This window comes from Humulus lupulus, chromosome 7, assembly GCF_963169125.1.
Source record: "Humulus lupulus chromosome 7, drHumLupu1.1, whole genome shotgun sequence".
NCBI classification, from domain to species: domain Eukaryota; kingdom Viridiplantae; phylum Streptophyta; class Magnoliopsida; order Rosales; family Cannabaceae; genus Humulus; species Humulus lupulus.
In genome coordinates this window covers 4,861,564-4,876,581 of record NC_084799.1, presented here as the reverse complement: position 1 = coordinate 4,876,581, position 15,018 = coordinate 4,861,564, and the positions used below count along the sequence as shown (strand labels likewise).

Sequence of the window (15,018 nt, the reverse complement as noted above, 5' to 3'; positions counted from 1 at the left end):
ATTGGCAATTTGTATTATAGTGTGATATTCAGATCAACATGAATATAATACGATTGCAAATATGAATACGATACAATTATCAAACGAGTACTCACTAAAAACCTAAACATGAACACATTAAATAAACATGTCGTGTGACCTAGCCACACACGACATTTACCACACAATTAAGCGTTTTATATGACACAAACACAAAATCAATACAATTAAATATAATTATACAAAATTTATAAAATCTACCACTACAACATATACATAAATAATTTTAAAACAATACAACAAAATACTAGAATGGAGAGAAAATTAGTTAGTCTTTAGGGTTACTTATCATTTTTTACATATATTTAATCATATAAATGTTGAGGTTTTATGCCCTAATTAAAACCCAAATTCTTTGTATTCTCATTTTATTATCAATAAAAGAATAGAAATCACTTTTTGACTTGGTCAATCACTTTGCTCACATGTTTTATTTTCATGATTATTTGTTTAATACAAACTTCTATTAAATCCCGAGTATATAGCTAATTTTATTTATAGTGACGTAATCACAGTGGAATATAAATATGATTATATGTTCAAAATAAGTTAGTCCTAAGATTAGTCAGTGCACCAGATTTACACTGACTTGCCAATCTACGATATGATCTACTTACACATTACAGTGTTATGTTCTTTCCAGAACATTAGCAAAGTAGAAAAGATCGGATGTATTTGTTACATCGGACATGACCGATATTGACAGTTGATAAGATAAGTAAACATACCGTTATTATCTATTCTAGTCATATCATATAGTTGACCATAGGTCAATTCAATCTCAATTCTGAGTGGTTATTATTCTAACTGATTGTATTATTTGAGTTCTTTGACACAACAACAAAAATCACTATTACCGGCGGAGGAGCCCGCCGGTAATACATGGTATATCCGCCGGTATTTGTTATTACCGGCGGAGTTCCGCCGGTAAAGTCTCGCCATTAATAAACGGTCGGTATTATCACCATTACCGACCGTTTGACACCACCCGCCGGTATTTCACTATTACCGGCGGATTAATAGAGGCGGGAGTCCGCCGGTGATGTGCAACGCTGACACCGTTTTTGACTGGTTTATTACCGGCAGGTTCCGCCGGTATTAAAATACTAATATTAAAATAAAACAATTAATTTTATTTTATTTTTTAATAAATATACATATAATACTTATTTAAAAATAATAATATTTAACATATATTATAATTAATAACACAATTAATATTCATCAAACAAAACTAACATTGTAATTAATCATAAAATTAAAATAAGAAAATACAAATTGTCTCATTTTAATTACATATAAAGTAATTATAACATAAACATAATAAAATTTCAATTGTCTTAATATAATTAAAAAACATAATCTAATTATTATTGTTTTGATCAGGCCAACTTGGTGTAAAATACTCATTAAGATCAATATCTTGATCACTAGTATTAGGGCGTGGCAACGGTGGTGAAGCAAACTGTGGTGCTTGTGTAGAGTGATGCTGCGAAGATGATCTAAATTGTCGAGCATGTGGTCGCGGCGAGGGAGACTGATGCAAAAAACTCTCAAACTGACCATACCTCTGCTGCTGCGATGGACTCACAAATTGACCATACATCTGCTGTGGATGCTGCTGCTGCAATGAATCCCCGAAGTCACGACGCCTAGGATGTGATGTCTGAGATCCGGTAGCGACGTCGGGGTAATATAAAGGAGGGGACTGGGAGGAACGTCCGTACGTGATTGGATAATTCTGTTGAGGTGGATACACATGTTGTTGTTGTTGTTGTTGTTGTTGTTGTTGTTGTTGTGGCATCGACCAAGGAGGTGGACTTTGAGAAGATATACCACCTTCAGGTTGTGATGGTAAATATCGTTGGAGAAGGCTTTCAAACCGCGACTCAGTTTCTGTACTGGTATGCTGAGGATTACCAGATGGACCTTGTTGAGATTTCAACATCCGGATCTCTTCACGCATTGACTTAATTATTTCTGCCATAGTAGCAATGTCTTCCCGAGGTTGGGCCTGTGACTGACTTTGACTTGTGGAGCTAGAAGCTGATTTTTTCCCTTTGCCTTTGCTGTAACCTACTCCTCTTTGAAAGTCAGACCTCTCCCCAAGTACTTTACTCATAATCTCGTACTGATCGATCGACGAGGATTCAGCAGCAGATCCAGTTTCAGATCCCTCCGTCGGTCCTTGAGACTGGCTTTGAAGTCGTGCCCTCTCAAGCTCTTCCGTCATTTTTTCCTGTTCATAAAAAGTGTTAGAAACACATCAGTAACATAGTTTAATGAAAATAATAACACAAAAGTATAAACTTACAAAAGTTTCTCGAGCTGTGTCGTTGACAAAAACTTTTGTCAATTTTCTCAAATGGCTATCTTTCCAAGTATCAATAACATGTTCATCAGGGTTCGCCTATACAAATTTAGAGATAGGAAGTTAGAATGTAAAATTTTGTTAAATTAAATTAATATTTTTACTTACAAATTGGTGACGCTTAGCCGCCATCGATTTTGTGCCTTGCGTCGATGTATACTTCATTTCTTTTCTGTTTTTCTTGTTTTGGTTGGATCGCGCGATAAATTTTGGGCTGAAAAACAACTGAACAATATCTTTCCAACTCTCCTTGGAGCAATGGTCAGGTGGGGCAACTAAAACACTCTGCAAATCTTCCGGATTAGAGTAATATTTTTTGAAGTGAGTATGTCTGATGTTCTTTCTCTCAGAATATCTTTTGCGCATCTCTGTGTAGATAATTTTCATAACTCTCTCGGGTTCTGGATGACCATCAACATTATAAAAATACTACATTAAAAATAACATGTTAGTTTAGTTTGTAAATGATTTCTACATTAAAAATTATACCACAAGACTTGTTCTAAATTTGTACCTTCATCCTATGTACGACTTGTTCCTTAAATTGTTGAGGTACATCAGCGAAATCCAAGTAATGTCCTGGCAACGACAAAGTGACTTGGAGGCCTATCTCGCGGACAAAAGCTTGGTCCTCCAAGCCAACCACTTTGTCCGTCCTAGGATCAAGCTGAAGATCTAGTGGTTTCCCGGCATTTCGCCGTCGAATTTCAAGTGGCTTCGAATTAGCCAGGCCACGACCCTTTCTTCTCGGCACTTCAGCTATCCACATTTTCAAGAATAACCAAAATGTGAAATATTAATATTATATTTAAACATTCGTTGAGCTTGACTTTCAAGCTATGAGCAAAATTTGAAAATTATTATTAACCTGACTCGCAGGAAGACGGTACTCTACTAGGATCTGGCGGGTCTAGACCTCCACCATCTCCGCCATGAGAGGTGGCTATATCTGCTGACATTGTACTTAGGAACAAAAATGATTAGTTAGTATTAAATTGTTAGTTAGTATCAAATATCACCAATGGAAATGAACATCATGATTACAAGTCTCATATATTATATTTTAAACAATTGTCATTATTACAAAAATATTAAAACTAAGTAGAATAATCACTATCACTTTCATCATTAATTAAATTAACATCAATCGGAGACACATGATTAACATCATCTTCACAAATATCAACTAGCAATTCATCTTCTTCATGGACTTCTTCTTCTTCGCCTAAGTCGTCATTTATAAAATTTTCATCTAATTGATCAGCAGGTGAATTTTGTATAGTGCCAATATATGTTGCAGGTTCATGAGATTCCATAACCAACTGACCGAGATCCACGGTCAACACAAAATTTGATGAGTTTATGTCATGTACAACATCAACATCTGCATCAGCTTCATCGTCCTTGATGTCCCAAATTTGATGGTGATTGACATCCTCAACAATTTTCCAGTGTCGGCCTCTAAGTAGATCATCGAGATAGAATACTTGCTTAGCTTGGCTAGCAAGTATATAAGGCTCATCTTTGTACCATTCGCTACTGACGTTTATACTGGTGATATTATTTTCAGTGATTGTTTTCTTCTTGCTTGGATCAGTGTTAAACCATTTACACCTAAACAATGCAACTGAATATGCACCAGTGAAAGATAAGACCAGTACATCTTGAAGCGTGCCATAATAGTTAAAACCTTCAGTTCCCGCAACAGACACTCCACTATTTTGTGTGGTGCGCTTTTGATCTCGGTCATAAGCGATAAATCGAACACCGTTAACTATACAACCTTCGTAGTATGTTGCCAAGTGATCTGACCCAGATGCTAAAGCTAGCAACTCATCACCATTCTCTAAAGATCCTTGTTTGTGCAAGTCATATATCTAAATAAATTAATAAACTTATATTAGAATGATAAAAATATCATTACAATAATAAATGTTTAAAAATAATCTCAATTTTACCTTCTTATGAAACCACTGGCGAAAATTTTTCTTCTGTAAAAGATTATGATCACCATCTGGGAATTTCAGTTTGATCTCTACTAGGTGTTCGCTGTAAATTTGAATGCTTTGACTATTAGATAAAATAATTTGGAATAAACATAAATTTCACTTTAAAGGGAATAAACTTACTCTAAGTAACCCTGAATTTCAAGTGAATTGTTAATGATGAACCATTCAGCCATTTCACGAGTCGCAAGATCTAGAGGCTTGAGAGATCCCTTTGTTAGGGGACGACATTGAGATTGAAACACAGTAAGGTGTCGTGGGACATACACCTCATCTTTATTGCGATCAAGACGATTAAATTTAGTTTCAACCCCTTTGAAATACATCGAACAAAATGTCATAGCCTCATCAGCGACATAGCCTTCAGCTATTGACCCTTCAGGACGAGCTTTATTTCCCACGTAGTTCTTCAATTTTTTCATGTACCTTTCAAAAGGATACATCCATCTCATAAATACCGGTCCACCCAAAATTGCTTCTTCAGGCAAATGTAAGACCAAGTGAATCATTATATCAAAAAAAGCCGGAGGAAAGATCAACTCCATCTTGCACAATATCAGAACAAGGTCTTTTTGTGCTTCCTCCATATCTGTAACATTTATAGTCCTCGAACATAGTTGCCTGAAAAAACTACATAGTTCAGAAATGGTGGTCGATATATCTTTTGGGAGAAACTTACGAACACCCACAGACAATAATCGTTGCATTATAACATGACAATCGTGGGATTTCAACCCAATGATATTTGTTTCATTCTCTATTACTTTTTTCTTCAAATTTGAACAAAAGCCATCTGGAAATTTCACTTCTTTAATAAATTGACAAAATTGTTGTCTCTGATCAGGAGTTAACACGTAAGAAGCATGCGGCTTCATCAACTTTCCACTCTCATCTTCATAAATCCACAATGATTCCCTTACTCCCATCTTCTTCAAATCATATCTTGCATTAGTGGTGTCCTTAGACTTATCATTGTCCAAGATTGTGCCGAGGAGACTATCACACACATTTTTTTCGACATGCATGACATCAATGTTATGTTTTAAAATGTTTGTACTCCAATAATCAAGCTCGTAGAAGATGCTTTTTTTCCTCCAATTTCTATCTTCCGCAACTCTTCTACGTTTGACACCTCCAAACTGCAAGTGTTTTCCAGGAACTTGGGGTGGAAGGTTGTTCACTTGTTCTAATATTTCCTCACAAGTAAATAGTTTCGGAGGACGTCTTCTCTCAATTTGTCCATCGAACTCAGTGTTCCTTCTCATTCGATGTGTACTAGGCAAGAATCTTCTGTGACCAACATACGATGTCTTACCGATCACTCGAATGGAAGATGTGTCTTCATTACATGTAGGACAAGCTTTGTATCCCTGACCACTCCATCCAGACAAACTACTTCGAGCTGGAAAATCATTGACTGTCCAAAAAAGAGCTGCGCGCAGCTTGAACATAGTGTTGGTCGTACTATCTCTCGTAACAACTCCGTTAGCCCACAACTCCTTCAACTCATCCACCAATGGTCTTAGAAATACATCTATGTCCTTACCCGGTGATTTTGGACCAGGAATAAGGATGGTCAGCATAAAATTGTTGTCTTTCATACATAACCAAGGTGGAAGATTATAGTTCGCCAACACCACAGGCCACATGCTGTATGCCAGGTTCATGTTTCCAAATGGATTAAATCCATCAGCAGCTAAGCCTAAACGAACATTCCTAGGATCACTTGCAAATCCAGGATGATTGACGTCAAAGTTCTTCCACGCCGTCCCATCCACCGGGTGTCGCATCACTCCATCATCTTTCGATTTCCCAGTGTGGTGCCATAGCATGTCCTTCGCTGTAAGCCTTGAGCTGTATAGTCTTTTCAACCGGGGTGTCAATGGAAAGTAACGCATCACCTTATGCGGCACCTTTTTTCCTTTAGTTTTTTCAAAAGTCACCCATCGACTAGTTCCACAAACTGGACATTCCTCTTTGTTTGCATGCTCTTTGTAAAATAAACAGCAATCATATTGGCACACATGAATCGACTCGTATCCCAACCCTAATTTCTTCAATCTCTTTTTAGCCTCGTAGTACGTTGATGGAATTTTATTTTCCTTCGGAAAGGAAATCTTTAACAACTTCAATAATTCATCGAATATGTTGTTAGGAATCTTCCCTCTAACTTTCAAATGTAATAGCTTAGCTAAGAAGTTAAGGGAAGAAATACAATCACAACCAAGATACAACTCAGCTTCAATCTCCTCAAATAACTCGTCGTAATATTGACTTGCGCCACTATTGTCTACTTGCTCAGTTGTCGGTAAGAGGAAGTCCTCCACTATGGGAATCATCTCGTCAACTTCATCATCATCAACTACATCAATAACATCTAGTTCTGCTTCCCCATGATAAATCCACCTCTCATAACCTTGATAAAACCCTCAATCGAATACATGTGCTTCGACAACAGGTAAAATTTCAAGCCTATTATTTATGCATCTGACACACGGACACCTAATTCTTCCTTCAGAATCCTTATATTCCGAGGCCATCCTCAAAAATGATTGTAGACCATTCCAATATTCTTGACAAGCACGATTTCTCAATGTTGTCCAAGTCTTGTCAATCGCCATCTAGAGTGTTACAAGAATCTGTGAGTTTTAGTAATGTGAAAAGGAATGTATAACAAAAAAATTTGTTATCATTTTTTAAATCTTATGCAATATTATAATATTTTATGATGTTTTATTAGAAAATGTTATTCAAATTAAAAAAAACAATTCATTCATTATTTTATTGTTAATACTTTAAACTTATCATTTCTGTGTCGATATCCCTATAATTGATGGTTGTGGTCAACAACCATCAATCATAAGCATACCGGGACAGAAAAAATAAATTATTATAAGATAGTAATTTTTAATAATTTATTTTTTCTGCAACATTAATTATTAAATTAAATAATTAATAATATTAACTATTTAATTAATCATTATTAATTTTTAAGATTTGTATTAAATTAGATAAAATTATTCAATTAGATAATGTTATTTAATAAAAAATAAATTATTATAAGATATGTAGTAATTTTTAATTAATCATTATTACTTGTAAAAACTTTTATTAAATAAAATTTTCAATTTCTATATTCAAATAATTTAATAATAGTTAATATCAGATAATAATATTCAATAAATAAATTAAAATAATTTCTTATTTATTTAATTAATCATTATTAATTTTAAAGACTTATTAAATTAAATTATTTAATTAAATAATGTTGAATCAAAATTTTATTATTTAATTAATTAAAAAATTAAAAAATTAAAAAATAAATTTTTATAAGATATGTAGTAATTTTTAATTAATCATTATTAATTGTAAAAAAATTTATTACTATAAAATTTTCAATTTCTATATTAAAATAATTTAATAATAGTTAATATTATTAATTATGTAACATTAATTATTAAATTAAATAATTAATAATATTAACTATTTAAGTGATCATTATTAATTTTTAAGATTTGTATTAAATTAGATAAAATTATTCAATTAAATAATGTTATTTAATAAAAAATAAATTTTTATAAGATATGTAGTAATATTTAATTAATCATTATTAATTGTAAAAAAATTTATTACTATAAAATTTTCAATTTCTATATTAAAAGAATTTAATAATAGTTAATATTATTAATTATGTAACATTAATTATTAAATTAATTAATTAATAATATTAACTATTTAAGTGATCATTATTAATTTTTAAGATTTGTATTAAATTAGATAAAATTATTCAATTAGATAATGTTATTTAATAAAAAATAAATTATTATAATATATGTAGTAATTTTTAATTAATCATTATTAATTGTAAAAACTTTTATTAAATAAAATTTTCAATTTCTATATTAAAATAATTTAATAATAGTTAATATTATTAATTATGTAACATTAATTATTAAATTAAATAATTAATAATATTAACTATTTAAGTAACATCAATAATTTATTATTTAAAGAAAATTTTATATTCCACCTTTTTCAAAATTGTGTGTTGTTAACTTCGAAAATTTTAGTTTTATTTTTTGTTGATATCAATTTTGAGTTATTTCCTACAAAATTTTAAATTATTTGTACATTATTAAAAAAGAGTTTTATTCTACAAGTTAGGCTATCTCAAATGGTTGAGTGTCTGAGAATATTATCAAACTTATATATGCAAATCTAAAAGACTAAAACATCATTATCAAGTTTCTCTTTCATTCATAATAATTAACCATTAATATATTCATGTCATTATCAAGCTTAGCAGAATAAACAGCGGCAAAGCACGAACTGTAAATTGTATAAAAAACATATTATCAATGTTTTTTTTTTTTTATAAAAATCCCAGTCAAATACTATAAAATAATTTATTTTATAAAAAATAGAATAAACAAACAAACAGAGTAAACAAAAAGAGTAAATAGACAAACATACTATTTATCCAAACAGAGTAAACAAAGATACATACTTGCCAAAAACCTCAAAGAACCTTCAAACCCCAACACTGTAAAACCTTCAAACCCCAACACTGTAAACGATCCAAGTCTGAAATAAAAATACATACACACAATCAATTTTGATAAATCCATAAATAATTAAAAATGTTTTTTTTTTAATTCTTTTCTTAAATTTTACCGAACATATATGTTCAAATGAGGTATTCTGCTCAAATTAAAAAAAAATGGTTGATGTGTAATGGTGGGCTCTTAAATATAAGTGGGAAATAAAAATTAAATGAAATAATCAATTAGATAAAGTAAAATATGGCTGTATTTGTTTTTTTAAAACCGATAAAGGCATTTTAAAACCGATAAAGGCATTTTTCTTTCTATATGATTTTTCTTCACCAATGTTTTGACTACTCCCTTTTACCATTTATTTGCTGTACATTTTACCATTTATTTGCTGTACAGGAAACACATCCTTCGGATAATGTCATATAAGATGGTGCAGGAATTATTGTTTTTTGATGCGATTCTAGTTACCTCAATTGAAGAGTAAACCCAGCTTTCGAATTTCTCGAGCAATTTATCTAAGTTGCAGTCCCGATTGACCACCGGTTTAGCTTGATCCCTTTCCTACAAAATCAGAAAGAGAGAACATAAATCACCTACCACAATGCAGAAAAGGGTTAATTTGAACATAATTTCAGTTTCATAAGCATAGAAGATTAGGAAGTTTTGAACAAATCTAGAAAACAGAATTAAGGCTGCTCGCTAACGAACACAATGAAACACGTTCACATACACTTTTACTAACTGGGGAGGACAATGAAATTAAATGATCGAGTAACAACGAAACAAGAAATGAGCAAAAAGAATACATACCTGAACTGAGATGGTGAGGTAGTGACCGCGAGGCTGTGCGGCGGCCGGTAGGTGAGATGTGGCGGCTCGTGGGATTGAGACGATATGAGCAAAAAAAATGTTCGAATGAGGGAGAGAAAACGGGTGAGGGAGACAATGGGGTGGGGAAAAATCTTTACAGAAATTATAACAGTATTACCGGCGGGTCTCCGCCGGTAATAAAACATCACCGGCGGCTCCGCCGGTACTACCCGCCGGTACTACCCGCCGGTAATACAATATCACCGGCGGAATCCGCCGGTATTACTCCGCCGGTAATATAAAATACCGGCGGGTCCGCCGGTATTACCCCACCGGTAATACAAAATACCGGCGGTCCGCCGGTATTACCCCGCCAGAATATACCATTACCGGCGGGATCCGCCGGTAAAATACTCGCCGATATTAAATTTGAAACCAGTCTCCGGCATTTGTATTAGCGGCGGACCCAGTACTCCGCCGCTAATATTCTTCACAGTACCGGCGGAATAACTCCGCCGGTAATATTTCCGCCTCTAAAAACTATTTTTCTTGTAGTGTGACTTGTTCGTTACCAGCTTACCCTACGGACTAGCCCATACTTACATCTTGGGAACTCGGTAGTATAATTGAGTGGGAGTGTTAATCATAGATATGAACATCTATAACTTCTGATGAAGAAGTGAAATGATGGTTTCCTTTTAGTTTGGTTCAAGGTGTTAAATGATAGAGATCTCATTTCAGTAATTAAATTAGTTTACTGAAATATCATTTACAAGGAACTAAGTGTTTTAAGGATAAAATACAATGAGGAGTAAAACGGTATTTTAGTCACATCTCATTGTAGATCGTCTATAGAGGATTGAGTGACAATTATGGTTGTAACAATGGATAATTAATAACGTATCTATATTTATTATAGAATGTTCTATGAATTCAAGAGTGCAATTTCGAGTCTATAGTGGAGTCACGAGGAATTAATAAGTTAGTAAATTTATTTGTTAGATTTATGATAACTTATTGGAGCTTGATTTCATAGGCCCATGGTCCCCATTGTACCTTGGATAAAATCATCTAGATAGTCTCAATTAATTGATTTAATCATCAATTAGAATTATTAAAGTTGACCAGGTTAATTTTGGATAGTTTCACAAAGTTGTGTAATTTTGAGAAGAAAAGAAAAATTATGTCAGATTTATTAATTAAGATAAATTGGTATCTAAATTAATAAATAAATTTAAATCAATGTTCAAATTATAAATAATTAATTTGATAAAGGATTTAAATAATTATTTAATTAATTAAATCAATAGAAAATAATACAGGCCTTGATTTTAAGTCCAATGGGCTTATAATCAAATAGGAAATTTCACAGGCCTATAGTCCATGATAATTTCGACCTAGGGCTTCAAAATGACTATTATTTTATTGGTTTTTTAATTAAATTAAATGACCTAACTGAGTCTATAAAAGGAGTGCTTAGAGAGAAGTCAAAAAGAAAAGTTTGATAAGTCTCAAGTCAGATTTTCTGATAGTTTTAGATTCTCTCTAAACACAAGTCATTTTCTAAGCCTCTTTGTTATTTTCTCTTCTTCTCTCTATATCTATCTCATGTGTTGAGAATTGCCCACACTAGTCTAGGTGGTTCTAAGGATACATTAGAAGATTGTGAAGAAAATAGAAGATCGGTTTAGTTTCTTGATAATACTCTGCGACAGAAAGGATACAAGAGTTAGAGAAACTGAAGGAATGACTCTTAATTCCGCTACGTATACTGTAAGTATTATATTATTTGTTTCTCTTTGAATTCAATTTTAGAAACATGTTTTAGGCTATCTTGTATTAATTTGTTTAATATTAGATATACATTAAAATAAATAAAGATCCTGTATAAGCTAATCCAACAATAAAAATTATAAAATATATTTTAAAATATTAATTTCTTAAACAGTTACTCATGTTATTTTTGGGTTAAGCGGGTTAACAAAATGAAAATAGGGAAGAAGAAGAGGGTGCGAGACAAAATGAAAATGGGGAAAAAAAAAGAGCCAGGCGGCTGGCTTGTCACTACAACAAATTCTATTATTAGCGGCGGGGGACTCCGCCGCTAATAATTGCCACATCCGCCGCTAATACACTTTAGAGGCGGGCCTCCGCCGCTAATACCCCGCGCCTAAAAAAGTGTCGCTAATAATGATTATTAGCGGCGGACTGACACACCCGCCGCTAATAATCAATTATTAGCGGCGGACATTAGCGGCGGAACCCGCCGCTAATAACTATGTCCGAGGCATTAGTATTAGCTGCGGGGTCCGCCGCTATTATTGTATTTATAATTTTTTTTAAATTAAATTTTAAATAAATTAATATTTATTAAATTTAATTATTTTTAAAAATAATTTATAATATAATTTAATAAAAATAAACATTTAATTAATTTAAACATAACTAACATTAAAATTAATATAAATAGTTTTAATATTTATCAACCTAGTAAATATCACTATAGTCATTAAAAATAAATAAAGTATTAATTCAGTCCAAATATATAAACTAGTAACTAAAGAAAATCATTAAGATTAATATTGAAATTGTCCTCATCTTCAACATTTTGGTCTGGCTGTGAGGACGATGGCTGTGACGATGGCGGTGGCTGTGGCGGCCGTGGCAGTGGCGGTGAAGGAATATATGGTGGTTGTGATGATCGTCCGAGCGTGAGGTCCCCAAACAGATCTCGAGGCTGTGGCTGTGGCGGAGGCTGCATCGATCCTCCTGGAAAATCGGTAAAACTAAAATATTGTGGAGGAGACTGAGAATGGGGTCCAAAAATGTATTGGTTTTGATACTGAGGAGGTTGTTGCGACGACATATGTGGCAGATACATTGGATGAGGCTGGTACAGCTGCTGCGGCGGATACTGTGAAGGAGGCTGGAACTGCTACTGTGAAGGAGGCTGATACTGCTGATGTGAAGGAGGCTGATACTGCTGTGACGGAGGCTGATACTGCTGTGACAGAGGCTGATACTGCTGTGACGGAGACTGAGAAGACGAAGCACCTTCGGATTGTGGTGGCAAATGCCTCTGCAGAAAACTGTCAAACATTGGGTTATACAGTTTACTGGGATGCACAGTTGTCGAAGTCTCAAACGTCTCACGAATTGCCTTCACCAGCAAAGCCATAACTCTCATATCTTCATTAGGCGAAGCAGCAGTATTTTCTTGGGACTGACTTTGATCTGTAGAGCTAGAGGATGTCCTTTTTGCCTTCCCTTTCGCCCTATAACCCACTCCTCTTTGGTAGTCAGATCTCTCCCCGAGTACTTTACTTAGTATCTCGTATTGATCGACCGGGGACGAATCAACACCAGATACATTTAGAGATGCCTCACTCTGCTGTTGACTTTGCCTCTCATTCTGTGACCTCTCAACCTCAGCCACCATTTTTTCCTGTATAAAGATAACATTATAAACAAAAATTAGAAACATTATAAACATTAGAAACAAGAAAACAATACTATTCACTTACATAATCTTGTTGAGCTGCCTCATTGACAAAAGATTTTGTCGATTTTATCATATGAGCATCCCTCCAAGTATCAACAACATGCGCATGCGGGTTCTCCTATACAAATGTAAACAAAATGTTTCAGAATGTGTTATTTTATAAAATTAAATTAACATCTTCACTTACATATTCGTGACGCTTAGCTGCCAACGACTTTGTGCCTTGTGTTGTTACATACTTCATTTGTCTTCTGTTTGCTTGATTTTTAGCGGAACGAGCCAAAAATATTTCGCTCAAAAACATTTCACAAATAAGCTGCCAAGCCTCCTTAGTGCAATGGTCAGGTGGCTTAGAGAGGACATTCTCCAAATCTTCTGGTCCAGCATAATGACTTTTGAAGTGTCTATGTCTATAGTTCTTTCTCTCGCGATATCTTTCCCCCATCTCCTTGTTGAGAGTTGCCAGAACTGACTCACGTTGTGGATGACCGTCTATATTATAGTAATACTGCATTAGGAAAAAAAAATATTAGATAACTTGTAAATAATGGAATTAAATAATGAAAAGTACAAGATTTGTAATTTTTTTACCCTCATACGATCAAGCACTTGATCCTTAAACTGTTGAGGTGCATCGGCAAAATCCAAATAATGCCCCGGACACAACATGGAAACTAGAGTTCCCAACATGCGAATAAAAGCTTGATCCTCCTGCCCAACCACTTTGTTGGTCACAGGATCAAGCTCTAGATCCAATGGTTTCCCAGCTTTTTTCCTTCGTTCTTCAAGAACATTATTACTAGCAGGGCCACGACCTTTTCTTCTCGTCGACGGGGCTTTAAAATTTATTAACAATAATCAGTATTAGTATTGATGTTATATTTATCTAACAATATAATTTCTAAAAATAATTTTGATATGCAATATTTAACCTGACTCGCAAGATGTTGGTACCCTAGAAGGATCTGGCGGGTCTTGACCCCCACCATCTTCGCCATGATAAGTAGCTATATCAGCTGACATTATACTTCAGTTTAAAATTTATTAGTTAGTAATTAGCATTAAATAGAAGTATATCACATTGAATTCATAATAATAATAATTACAAAAAAAAAACTTCATTATATTTAAATATATAGTTCTGTTACACAAATAGAAAAAACTAAACAGAGTAATCACTATCATTTCCATCAGTATTCGGAGATACATTTTCATCTTCACAAAGCTCAAATATCTTATATTATAATTACAAAAAAACACTTCATTATATTTAAATACATAGTTCTGTTACACAAATAGAAAAAAACTAAACAGAGTAATCACTATCATTTCCATCAGTAATCGGAGACACATTTTCATCTTCACAAAGTTCAACAACCAATTCATCTTCTGCATCTGCAACGTCCTCATGTTCTGACATATCAGCTTCGTCGTCACCATCTTCATCAGCTCCAACATATGCAGCAGGTTGATCAGATTGCATAATCAACTCTCCGAGGTCCACAGTCAACAAAAAATTTGATGAACTTGTTTCATGTACAACATCAATAACATCATTAACCTCATCAGAATTGTCCTTAATGTCCCAAATCTGTCGATGATTCACATCTTCTACAACTTTCCAATCACGACCTCTAAGTAAATCATCGAGATAGAAAACTTGCTTAGCTTGAGTAGCAAGTATGTACGGCTCATCTTTGTACCATTCACCATTGACGTTTATACTGGTGACAT

General features: G+C 33.6%; 1 protein-coding gene across 1 annotated transcript; it reads right to left on the bottom strand.

Moving 5' to 3' along the window:
- Nucleotides 1-13,416: 13,416 nt before the first annotated feature.
- On the bottom strand, nt 13,417-14,256 carry LOC133789376 (uncharacterized). The gene is made up of 2 exons (XM_062227221.1): nt 13,876-14,256; nt 13,417-13,792 (listed from the first exon to the last, which is right to left on the bottom strand). Exons 1-2 carry the CDS (start codon nt 13,972-13,974, stop codon nt 13,442-13,444), a joined length of 450 nt encoding a protein of 149 aa, XP_062083205.1. The 5' UTR covers nt 13,975-14,256; the 3' UTR covers nt 13,417-13,441.
- Between the last annotated feature and the right edge of the window lie 762 nt (nt 14,257-15,018).

Excerpts from the sequence above, each read along its gene's own strand:
- LOC133789376 (XM_062227221.1), bottom strand. The coding sequence starts at position 13,974 with ATGTTGGGAACTCTAGTTTCCATGTTGTGTCCGGGGCATTATTTGGAT. Across the intron at positions 13,793-13,875 it reads AAGTGCTTGATCGTATGAGG|TATTACTATAATATAGACGG; the intron begins GTAAAAAAATTA and ends TTCCTAATGCAG.